Genomic DNA, 12,595 nt, shown 5'->3' with positions numbered 1-12,595 from the left:
GTGTAGTCGGTGGGCCAACTGTCAATTCCACTTATTTACACTATAAATTCACGATCGCATTCTGAGCAGACGTAGAGAAGTGTAGGTAGTGTCAAGCTAGTTGCTGACTTAGGTGTAGTGCCTTACGGCCTTACCTTGCGCACACCCACAGCCGCAAAATTGCAATATTGTAGGTCGCTGTATGTACCCAGAAACGTACGTACTGGTTGCTTCGAAGCAGTTAATTGTCAATGGTAATTTAGCCTTAGGTAAATACTGTTCTGGGTAGGAATGTAATGAATAGTAGAAATGTAGGTATACCTATAAGTTATAAACAAATACCCTAACCAACGTTAAGTTTTATAGTTTATCCATAAATTTCTATTTTTTTTAATAATAATTGCTTATATATGCTCTTGTCTACCCGCAGCTATCGCCCGCCACCACCAGTAATCACAGAACAACCCAAGTCAGCTGCAACGCATTTCGTGCCGTACGAGCGGTCATATCCAAACACCTTGGAAAGTCTCGCTGAGAAGGTGCATTCGTACTATCCATCTGATAGTGGAAGGTAAAATAATTACAATTATCATCGTCTGACCCGCTCGTTATTAATGAAACTATGAGATTGACGTATGTTTTGAATTGTTTACAGTTCGCGATTTAATCCACGAGTTCCAAGATCTGGTTCAGAACAACAGTTACCTAGAGCCGAAACTCACTCAGATTTTGGTCGGCATTCGTTGCTAAGGTCTAGCTTAAAGGCTTCTGCCGCTACTGGTGGTAAGTTTCTATTCGCTTTATTAAAGGTTTTAAGTTCCATGGAGTTACGGATTGTTACCACGCAATTGCATTAAATTATGTTCGTTGTTTTCAGCTTCAAGTTTATCGAGATATAATCAAAGATATGGAGTAGGAATGGGAGTATCAGGACTACCAGGCAGTGGCGTGACAGGCAGTGGCTTAACTAGCTCCGGTTATGGAGGCCCCGGGCTACCTTCTGGTCTGTCCACCACTGGTCTTAGTGGGTTAACTGGATCAAGCCTAGTAGGATCAGGCCTAACGAGTTCCGGCCTTGGTGGAGGCTTGACGGGATCTGGTTTGGGCACACTTGGAGGGACTTACGGAACGACTGGCTTAGGACTACCGTCGTATAGCACGAAGTTTGGAACGAGCAGAAGGAATAGAAGTTTGGATTATTCGTCGGACACGGAGGCGACCGCTCCTACTAGAACGCCATATTACTCTGGATTAAGTGGATATCGGAGCAGTACGCTGGGAAGAGATATTAGTTCGAAGTTCAATTCACTACCAAGGGATGTCAGGAACACGGGTCAGAGGTAAGAATGTTTGTTATATCATCATTATTTATCAGTACTAAAGTCATAACATATTTTCCAAATAATGCGTTATTACAGTAACCATTTACGCTTTGAAAAAAAAAATTGGACGTAAAGGCATCAGATATAAAAAGTTTACTGTACTAAGTTATTTAAAAATTGTTAGAAGTATGATTATGGGTATGATTTTTAAATGTCAAGACGCCGAATTTAAAGCCTATGTTTTTTGTACCAGGTTAGGGCTATCGAGGCGCGCAGGAAGCGTACTTCAAGATGAACCGGAACCATTGTCTTCACGTTTAGATCTACGTTCTTCCAGAGGTAATGTCTATACTATGGGAATTATTTAATTTTTGATTGATTGAGATTGAATTATTTTGCTCTAAAGATATTTGTTTAATAATCGAGAAAATTCTGTCACTGAATTTAACGCTGTTACCTAAATGAATCCTTAAGAAAATATAAAAAGTATTCGCTAGAATATAAGCGATACTTACTACAAGGCAGGTCAACCGAGCGGTTGGTATGAAGTTGTCATGGTCAGTTATGGACTGGTTGAAGCCTTGGCTGCACGAATCGAATTTTATTAATGTGAAATATAGGTAAGTTTCAGTCTCAAAACGCGCAATTTCTTTACCAACCGCCTGAGATAATTGGTAGACCTAAAGACCTCGTATAGTCTGGTCTGGCTATCAACAGTTGAACCTACAAGATTCAGCTTTCAATAACCAGTCTTACAGTAGCTTCAAGTACATTGTGCTGGAGCCTCACCACAGGTCGTTTAACATCTTCGTCGTCAGTATTCACGTCGGACGAGTACCGCGCGTGGCTGTCGCGCGCGCCCTCCACCAGCGCGCTCTACGAGACGCTGCGCCCGCGCCTGCCCACGCACTACTCCGCTGAGAACATACACGACGCGCTCAAGAATGTGAGTGTTCATCGGATAAAGTAAATACATCATAGCTCGCAGAAACACCTTATCAAAAATTTTTGTAACCCAAAGCAATTTTGGCTTTTCTTTTCTTCGTGACTTGTACAAGAAGTGCCCAACATATACCTAGGCTTGTAACTTAAAACATATATTTGCTCAGACTCATATTCATCCATATAACTCATTATTGTTCATATTTATAATTTATTATAATAAAGTTCGTAAACGTGGACTTAATTGAATTGAAATGTGTAGTGACCGCAAGTCGTCTTACATGCTCCATCTATGAGTGATCTTTGATGCTGAAAAAACTACATTACCTACTCTCAGATGGAAAGCGGCAGTCGTTTCGGGTCTTCCCTCGGCTTGGCGAACCGGCGCGTGGAGCGGCCACGGCACCTCCCTGCGCGCTCGCTCTCGTCCCAGCAGCTCGGCCCGACGGCCGGCGGCTCGCCGTCGGCGCGCCGCGTGCGGCAACTGCTGGAATTAGGCTCCAGGTTCAACTGCCCGAACCCTAGCCCCGTGCCGACGCCCGGCTCGAGACATCATCGCCATCTAGATATAAATCCCAATGGTGAGTGATGCGTTCTTTAATGGGGGTAAAATTGCATAATACCCGCCTGTTAATTGTTTATTTTTAATCCATTCTAAGTCAGTGGTGCTTGTAGATTCAGCGCAGTATTATTTATACGTCATAATTTCATAGAAGTTTGACGTTTAAAATGACATTTTTGCAATGCGTGGGCTATAAAAATCGCTGCAGACTTTGCACGGTCCGACTCTACTTAGATTAAACACCGAGTACCATTAACGCACAAGATCACCGTTAAATATGTCAAATGGCAGTCGTCAATAGTAGAAAACTGACTTAAAATCAAACTGTGACAAACTACGATAATGTTGACGAACGGTTTCACGCAACTAGGGGTACCAATTTTAATTAGTTAATCTACACTCAACAACTTTCTCTATTCCAGAGTTCCTAAAATACAAAGTGGAGAAGCCAGGCTCGGGCGGCCTGTCGGCTTCCATGACCGGCCTATCTCGCCTGTCGGGCGGCGTGTCGGGTATGCTGTGGGTGCACCTGCTGGCCGGCCGGAACCTGCGGCCGGCGCCCACGGGCTCCTCGCCCGGCTCGCCGCCGTCGGGGCCGCTGGCGCCCGCGCAGCCGCCCGTGGCGCCTAGGGACCTGTATTGCGTGCTTGAGTGTGATCGGGTGCATAAAGCGAGGACAGTGGTAAGTTGTTGGTACTAAATTTTTTTACACTGTTGATAGTGGTCCTGATTATTATTTCAGACGATGTATGGATAAAAACACTGTCACCGAAATATATGGTTATTGAGACCACCAGAATCTGACAAAACTCTTTTTCTCTTATTACTGCTTTCTGGTTAATTCTTGTTTTCGTTATAAGTATCGTTATATTATTGACATTGTCGGCGCATACTATCAGTTATCTCATAGGTGGAATAGGTCGAAGGAAATTTGCGCTACCTTCAACTTTTCTAAATCATTTTCAAGCTTTCTTATGGTCAATAACAGTTTTGTCAAAAGATTAGCACGGTCCATATCCCGGTCGAAATAAATCTTTCTTATGGTCAGTAAAAAAAAAATTGTAACTGTCCAAAATACCCCATCTTTTTGGTCTCATTCGTAATTGTATGTTTTGAGGCGATAACTTCAAATTTGTAAATCTTTATCATCAGGTCCGTACAGGAGAGCTTCAGTTCGACTGGGACGAATCCTTCGAGTTGGAGCTAGTGGACAACCGGCAGCTGGACGTGCTGGTGTACTCGTGGGACCCGCAGCATCGGCACAAGCTGTGCTACCGCGGTGCCGTGACGCTGCCAGACTTGTTGGCCAGGTCGCCTAATCATCAGTTGGCCATTAAGGTACGAGTCAATCTGATTAATAAAAAAACCGGGCAAGTGCGAGTCGGACTCGCGCACGAAGGGTTCCGTACCATAACGCAAAAAAAAACGGAAAAAAATGCAAAAAGAAAACGGTCACGCATCCAAGTACTGACCACGCCCGACGTTGCTTAACTTTGGTCAAAAATCACGTTTGCTGTATGGGAGCCCCACTTAAATCTTTATTTTATTCTGTTTTTAGTATTTGTTGTTATAGCGGCAACAGAAATACATCATCTGTGAAAATTTCAACTGTCTAGCTATCACGGTTCGTGAGATACAGCCTGGTGACAGACAGACGGACGGTCGGACGGACGGACGGACGGACGGACAGCGAAGTCTTTGTAATAGGGTCCCGTTTTACCCTTTGGGTACGGAACCCTAAAAAAAAAATGTTTGTTGGTCTGATCTCCAGAACATGTAGTTAATTGTCCGTCCAGTCCAAAAAACTTTGTAAGCTGTGCAAGCTGATTTGTCACGTTAATACAGTAGTCACGTCTACGAAAAATTTGCGCTATATATCTGAACATTCTTATGGAATACGACGTAGCGAGGGCGTAGCATATGTAACTTAACCTCGTGAGGTTTTGGGCCTTTTTTTTGACGGAGTGGGAATGCGTTTATGCACAGTGTGTGAGACTCGCCGCTCCTTTCCCCTCTCCTGACAAGAGAGGGGGAGAATTTGGCCCTACCCACTAAACCCACTCCGGCGTTTTACCCTTTGCCGTTTGTGAGGGTGCACTGGAATCGATGACATTCCCAACGGGTTTTGAGCCTGCAAGCAATGCAGGAGGTAGTATAACAGTTTGAATAGACAGTTTTTGTCCTGATAGCTTTTCTTCTTACAGATGGAGCCCCGCGGCACGCTATACGTGCGCGTCCGTCACACGGAACCTCACGAGCTGTTCCGACGACGGCCGGCCGCGCCGCGCCTCTCACCTCCGCCTCTGTTCGGCGCCGAGCTCGACGCGGTGGTGGCGCGGGAGGTGAGGCCGGCACACGCGCCGCCAGTGCCTCTCATCGTGCGACGTTGCGTTGAGGAGATTGAGCGGAGAGGGTTGGATATCATTGGTGAGAATTTTCATTCTATCTATTTTGAACGATAGGGGTAAGTACCATTCTAAGCCGATGCGCAGGACACTTAAATATGCACGTTATTAGTTCAAACACGTTTTACTGGTTTCCTTAATAACAACTTAAGCCTTAACTTAACCTTCAACGAAAATTGTGTACTTTTAAAGTTTTGAAAATATCCTAACCCACAACTGACCGTTTGAATGTCGTATGCCATACATAACCATTCAAACCACCTCGCTTTCATACATGTTTATGCCGAGGTTTTAAATGCACACATCAAATAAGTACCATAGGCAAGCATATCACTTTTTGGTAACATGTATAATGGGGTTCTTTTTATCTTAGCTTAGCGACTTACAAACAATTGACAAAGTTGTGTTAAAATTCTTCTTATGAAAAATATTCTTGCAGGCCTGTATCGATTATGTGGTTCGGCCAACAAGAAGCGCATTCTCCGCGAATCGTTCGAGAGGAACGCGCGCGGAGTGGAGCTGGCACCAGACTCGGTGCCCGACATCAACGTCATCACAGGCCTGCTCAAGGACTACCTGCGCGAGCTGCCGCAGCCGCTGTTCAGCCGGTGTTTGTACCAGATGACGCTTGATGCTCTAGGTTAGTACTCGGTATTAATATTATCAGCCGGTGTTTGTACCAGATGACGCTTGATGCTCTAGGTCAGTACTCGGTAGTAGTAGTAGTACAGTCCAGTCGGTCACAGAGATGTTTTATTCCTTCCTGTATAATGGTTTATGCAGAGGAGATCGGGCATCACTGTAGCTATTTGTACAACTTTCTTGTTAGTAACATTCAATTAGAAAACATTCAGACTTTAAGAACTAATCTGGAATTGGCAATATGCATTGCACACTTAAAGGTTATAACATAAATATCTGGAACACCGAGCTTTGCTCGGAGAACATTTCAAAGCTCAAAAATACGCGTTTTCCTAGAGACAAGACATAGCTAGATCGTTTTTCGCCCCCGAAAACCCCCATATAGCAAATTTTATCGAAATCGTTAGAGCCGTTTCCGAGATCCCCGAAATATATAAATAAATCTGTTTATAAGAATTTCTTGATTAAAGATATAATATTACTTCTATCAAAAGTCGTTGGTGTACTTTTGTTGTTATAAATCTTCGAGTAAGCTGGTAATTGATGACGTCTTCTGATTGTTTACCCTAAGGCTAACCCCTAACATAAGATAAGCCATAAAATATATTCTCAAGTATTAATTATGTTTAGGAGTATGTCTTCCGGATGACCGAGAAGGCAACGCCCGTCTGATGGCGTCGATAGTGGAATGCCTGCCCCGCGCCGCCCGCGCCACCCTGGTCTTCCTACTCGACCACTTGGCGTTAGTCGTGGCAGCTCAAGACCGGAATAAAATGTCACCCCAGCATTTAGCGGTGGCCTTAGCGCCCCCATTGATGCTGCACTCTCAACCGCCTACGGACCTGGACTACCAGAGACCGATTCATGTCCTACAATGTCTTCTTCAAATATGGCCTGCGCCTAAACGTTCAGGTAATGTCATTTCGCATATTACTTGTTTAATTTCTACACTGAAGCATTAGATTTGATCGCATTGTAGACAAATTACAAATACTACTTACATATAGTTAGCATTTCAGTGAACATGATACAAATCATTTTGTTAATTACTAAATTGAACATTTAACATTTACAAACAACGTGCATGCTCAAATCATTATACTAACCAAATCCCAAAAAGAAATCTGGCGCTACTTTCTATAATTACTTTCGGTTAACTCTAATTCCGTTCAGAAATCGAAGAAAACCAAGTAATTGGATAATTTAACCATAATAACCTATTCATACGTAATTATTTTACATTTAAGACTGGTTGTTTGCAGTTTTGTTCCGATTTCACGCAGGCTCGATCATATCCATTACATATACATTACCTTTTTATCATATTTCTAAACATTTCTATCATTCCTTTACTACCTCAATTTCTGAACTGAAACGTAGCTTACACTTATAATAACACAATCAAGTGAACACATTGTGTGCCGGGCTAAGCGGTACCTTAACGCATGTATGTTTGTAGACAGTTCGGCGCGGCGAGCCAGCAACCGGGCTGCGTGGAAACAGAGTCAGTGCGTCGCAAGCGGCCTCACTCATCCTACCCCAAGGTAACTCACGATAACGACATTAAAAAAATATATAAAAAACACCAAAAGATATTTATATCACAACTTAAAACTTAAAGCTAAGATGCGCCACAGAAACTTATACGTGTTAAAAGTTTATGCGTGGTGCAAATGCATCACTCCGCTCAGACTGCATGCTTAATGTTTATTAAATGATAGTAGCTTCTGAAAATACACTTTTAAGAGGGAAGTAATAGCACGTGATCGTCCATACAAAAAGAGAAAACGTTTTCCCACTTCTAAATATTTAAAATATACCTACAATGATGAAATAGGTTTATAGGTTTTCCTTTTTTTTTAATTTGCAAAGTTGGAAATAAATAAATATGTATAAGTTAAAAGTTGGGTTACAAGAAATTTATAATATTTTTAGTAGTATTTAAGTACTGCACTGTCGTAATGTAGACCACGTAGCAATTAATTCGTAAGTTCATAACTAAATATGGCACGGTCATTATCAATACATTTTATAAATACCTTTAACCACCCTTAATAACTCAGAAACTTATAATTACATCTACAATTAAATTGTAAGGTATTTATCGCATCAATTATTGAAAACGGATATCGTATTGAATCAAAAAAGCAGTAGGTATTTTGTGCCTAAAAGTTTAATAACGTGTAGTTAGTTAAATGTAATTCGATAAGCTTAAGTGGAGCTATTAAGTGAATATTCTATTTTTCTGTACACTTGTTGTAACTAGTTTTTACAAATAAACAATTAAAATGTTACCAACAGATTTGGGTATGTTATTCAATTATCAAACTTGTCAAAATAGAATCTGGTCCTTCAATCCTTAAGAGTATTTACTGGGAAAATTGTTAGATATAGTAAAACCACAATGCCTGAAAAACAAAATTATTTATTAGTAGGTAGGTATAAATTATTAAAGGACATAAACAGGAATATAAAACTAAAGCTAACTACAATTAATAGTTATTTGTTTTACAAGGGGGCAAAGTTGTTGTTTAACCGCTCGTGCTAATATTGATACCCGAGCAAGCGAAAGATTCCAAAATTGAACCACGAGCGTAGCGAGTGGTTCGAAAAATGGAATCTTGAGCGTTGCGAGGGTTTCAAAGCACGAGGGTTAAACAAAACTTGCCCCCGAGTGAAACACAAAATTTTTCACCACACCAACCCGAAGCAAATATTAAATGTAAAATATCAAACAAAATCAAATCCAAATGAATGTTATTAAATATTTATCATTATTTATTTATTTATTTATTATCATCATTTAAAAGTCAATTCTACCAGCAAACATAAGAAAACAAATCAAAATTTGCATTTGATTACTTTGCCTCACAAGTGGATAAAATGCAACTTTGCTATTCGTTTTTGAAGTTCAAAGTAATTCTTTCCGAGCTGGTGTGGTGAAAAATAACTAACACTAACTAATGTTGGTTACATTATAGTATAGGCACATCTCAGTAGATTTTGTAAATACATTTATCATCAGTTGACAACCTAATACTAGCTACTGGATATGATAAAACTCGTATCGTATCTCATCACCTGTTTGGGTTTTAAGTATACGCGCCTTTCCTACGGACATCATAAATTAAAACAAATGAACTTTAAAGCCTCATGTTGCTTTAGTCTCATGATGGACCTACATAGTCATGTTCAAAACTTCTATTTATTAAAAGCTGTACGATAAAAGCTCCAGTTAAATGTACTGAAATCGTGAACTTTTATGTACTTAATGTACAAATGACGCCCATTTTCTGGAACGATTTCCACCCATTCGTGTGAGATACGAGGTTTTTAGTATTGGTTGTGAACTGAGTAATCATGCTTGTCCGGCAGGCCGAGTTCCGCCCTCAGTCAGTCCATATCGGCCTCAAGCGGGAGCATCAGCAGCATCTCCGCCGCCAGCTCTCTCGGCTCGGCCCGCGCCCGACCGCTCGCCGCCCGCACATGTTTGTATTTACTAGGGGCCCACTGGTTACCAGTTCGCCGAACGATATCAGCCTGTCAGTTGTTCGCAGTTGTCAAATTTTGCGTATAACTGACAAGCTGATATCGTCCGGCGAACTGCTAATCAGTGGGCCCCTTAACACTACTGCTACACGATTTTATGCCTGAATATTAAGACTTAAAAGTTACATAGGCGAGGTTACACCACCAATATTCAAAAACCATCAACAAAATGTGATGTGATGAAGTTTATTTTAAATAAAGGTGAAAAATAATATTTCAATGCTTCTGCTTTATGCTTGCAAGCACTCATTTAGGTACCCATCCACAATTCATGAGCACAAGATGAAGCTAGTTTTAATTATCTTTGTTTTCTAAAGCGTTGGGGCCTTCTTAGTTGATACCTACGTATATGAATTAATTAATTGTGTATCGGTGTAGGTTCTCTCATCAGTCAGGGCCGGCCAATATCGTCCGCAGTCGCCTCTCCGCGGGCCTCTGCCCGCTCCGCCTCGCTCCCGTCAGGTGACGGTCTCCTCTCCCGGTTCGCCCAGCAGTAGCTCCGGCAGCCACAGCCCGGCGGACACAATTAAACACGGTGGCTCCGTGTCCTCAATCTTACGGCAACCTGACCGAGCCGCCTCTCCGAGAGCCTCCCCGAGGCACTCGCCCCGGGCCTCTCCTCGGGATTCACCACGGACGAGTACGCCCAGGGATGGCACGCCTAAAGAAAGTACTCCGCGGGATTTGACCCCGAGGGATCTGACGCCAGGCCGCGAGCCGGGCTCCCGGGACTCGCCGCGGTTCGCCATCCCGGGCACGTCGGCGGGGCTAGCTGTGACCCTGAACTCGGGCGGCGGCGGCGGCGCGCTGAGCCCGCGATACTGCAGCGCCACCAACCCGTTCCTGCAGCAGTACGACGCGGAGGAGGAGGCGGAGGCGTGGCGCGCCACCGACATCTTCTCCCCTCCCTCATCCACGCACACATAGTGCTCATAGCGAATTGAGATTTTCTAGTCAATTTTTTTATCGAATCGAAAGAGTGCTACGATTCTGCTGTATATTATGTTATTTAACGAGCGTGGTGCGCGTTCGTAATGTTTGTTATATATAGAGCGAGTTACGATGTATATTATTGTGAGAATGTACACTGACGCGCGAGGCACCCGCCTCGCCGGCCGCCGACGCTCCGCCCCGTAGCCTCTATAGTGTTTATCGTATTGTAATGTACATTGTATATAATTATATACGTATATGTAGGTACGCTCCAGTTTTGTACCCTTCGGTCGGATCGGCGGCGGGCGGCCCGAGGCGCTACACACATCATCCCACATATCAGACGCTTGTGCGCGCTTTCGGCGCGGGCTTTAGGAACAATACGAACATTCCTAATGAACTCATTAAAACATCATTCATAAAAAAGTTACTGTCCCATGGCGTCGACAGAACGCACAAGCCAGTAGCTCGAGTAGGGAGAGAGTATCATAGAGATCAGACGTACGGACTGTCTTGAGACTGAGACCATATCAGAGTAGTTAGGGGCTGCGAGCCACACGCGGGGACCCCTCGGAGAACGAGCGACCGACTTATAGTATAAAGTTTGAATTTTGCTATATTCAGTTACCCGATGCAGAGTTTAATCATAAAGCCAAACATTAAAATTAATAATTATCTACTCAAATATTGACAAGTAACAATAAAGTTTTTAATATAATAGTGTTAAGAAAACATTTACACAAATCGCTTTTTCTGCGAGGGAATGGGTATAAATTAGGTTGAGTTCGGTCGCAATCTCAAGATGTGAGGAGCTATGTTTAAATTCCGAAGTCACGATCACCGATCTACGACCTTGAGAGGTTTTTGTCCAATCTAGAACAATCTAGAACCTGCCGGCCTAGCCAAGGGTAGGTATAATCGCTATCGCTTCGACAACGAAAAGTATTATGTCTCTCTATCACTCTTCCGTATTAGCGCGACAGTGACAGTTGTGTTTCGATCGCTACGAAGCGTAAGCGATTAGCATCTTGGCTACGCGGCCTGGCCACTGTCACATATTACAAGCCGGCTATCGAAATCGATGTTTCGGAATTTGAAAATAGAATCTCAGTTCAATTATATTACAGGAGCGTCTGCTAGACATATAAGAGTGGGAGAAATCGACCAATGACTGCACTGATTTAGTTAATCATCACTGCCATGATTGGTCCATTTTTGATAGAAACCATAATATTGTATACACTTGTTTATATGTCTGTCGGAAGCTACATGGTTACCAGACACTTTTGAGCAACACTTCAAGACAAAATTTTGTTGTTGATAACTGTTTTATAAACCATTTGCACAAATAACACGACTGATATGGGACACAAAAACGTTTTGATACTTGTTTTTTTACCTGCCCCTCGTTTATAATGATACATTACTTTGGAACCTCGCTTATAGTAATAATAACGTAGTTCTTACATATTCGTCCACGAATTTCAATCGCTAAGGATGGGGTTTTATGATAAAATACACAAAAACACGTTGGATAGTTTTTTTATATATTCTACGGGCATAGTTTGCAATTATGTGCAAAAATGCAGTTTGAAACAACATCACTACACCTTATAAAAAAAGTCGCCAGCCGCGTCTGTCTATTTGTATGTATGTTCGCGATAAACTCAAAAACTACTGAACGGATTTTAATGCGGTATTCTCCTATCAATAGAGTGATTCTTGAGGAAGGTTTTGGTGTATAATTTGTTAAGGTTTTGAGTTTTCCGTGCAAAGCCGGGACGGGTCGCTAGTAAAAAATAATTCTAATGTTGTCAATTGATTGATTCTAATACCTATTGTTAATAGTGGAATACGAATATTTATATACTTACGCGATATTGTTTACCTCATCGCGCAACAAGATCTTTGTAATTCTGACCTCATCCTTAATATTCTGACGTGAATTATCAGGGTTTCTTGGTGATAGTATTCGAGGAAGATTGTAGTACTAGCATCCAATGCTTAAGGGACGCGATTCAATTGATTTGCATATTAAATACTGCCTACCTACTAGCAGTGACTAGTCGCTTAATGACAGACTATATAATCGGCCAATAATATTTATAAGGGGATGTCTGAGGTTATGTATATAGAGGTGCTCGTTTGTTGATGATGGCTTAATTTGGATGAAAATAATGTCAAACTGTCTGTCATTGTCCTGCCGTAGCCTTCACCTTTATGTATGTACCCTCAAACAAATGACATAATGAAGTCAATCA

General features: G+C 42.2%; 1 protein-coding gene across 6 annotated transcripts in view; it reads left to right on the top strand.

Annotated features, from left to right (window-relative positions):
* LOC134665890 (rho GTPase-activating protein 100F) overlaps nt 1-11,353 on the top strand; it is a 44,472-nt gene extending 33,119 nt beyond the window's left edge. For 2 of the 6 annotated variants that reach the window (XM_063522926.1, XM_063522928.1), the window contains exons 8-21: nt 410-550; nt 635-762; nt 857-1,319; nt 1,555-1,640; nt 2,096-2,247; nt 2,581-2,824; nt 3,228-3,487; nt 3,958-4,143; nt 5,010-5,232; nt 5,650-5,850; nt 6,483-6,764; nt 7,316-7,396; nt 9,228-9,340; nt 9,780-11,353. In XM_063522926.1, coding sequence (XP_063378996.1) covers nt 410-550; nt 635-762; nt 857-1,319; nt 1,555-1,640; nt 2,096-2,247; nt 2,581-2,824; nt 3,228-3,487; nt 3,958-4,143; nt 5,010-5,232; nt 5,650-5,850; nt 6,483-6,764; nt 7,316-7,396; nt 9,228-9,340; nt 9,780-10,328 — 3,109 coding nt within the window. In that variant the 3' untranslated portion in view covers nt 10,329-11,353. Of the gene's footprint in view, nt 1-409; nt 551-634; nt 763-856; nt 1,320-1,554; nt 1,641-2,095; nt 2,248-2,580; nt 2,825-3,227; nt 3,488-3,957; nt 4,144-5,009; nt 5,233-5,649; nt 5,851-6,482; nt 6,765-7,311; nt 7,397-9,227; nt 9,341-9,779 lie in introns of all 6 variants that reach the window. The other 4 variants (XM_063522927.1, XM_063522929.1, XM_063522930.1 and 1 more) reach the window with 4 other exon arrangements.
* The last annotated feature ends 1,242 nt before the right edge of the window (nt 11,354-12,595 follow it).

Source organism: Cydia fagiglandana, chromosome 7, assembly GCF_963556715.1.
Source record: "Cydia fagiglandana chromosome 7, ilCydFagi1.1, whole genome shotgun sequence".
NCBI classification, from domain to species: domain Eukaryota; kingdom Metazoa; phylum Arthropoda; class Insecta; order Lepidoptera; family Tortricidae; genus Cydia; species Cydia fagiglandana.
This window is presented reverse-complemented; position numbering and strand designations above follow the sequence as displayed.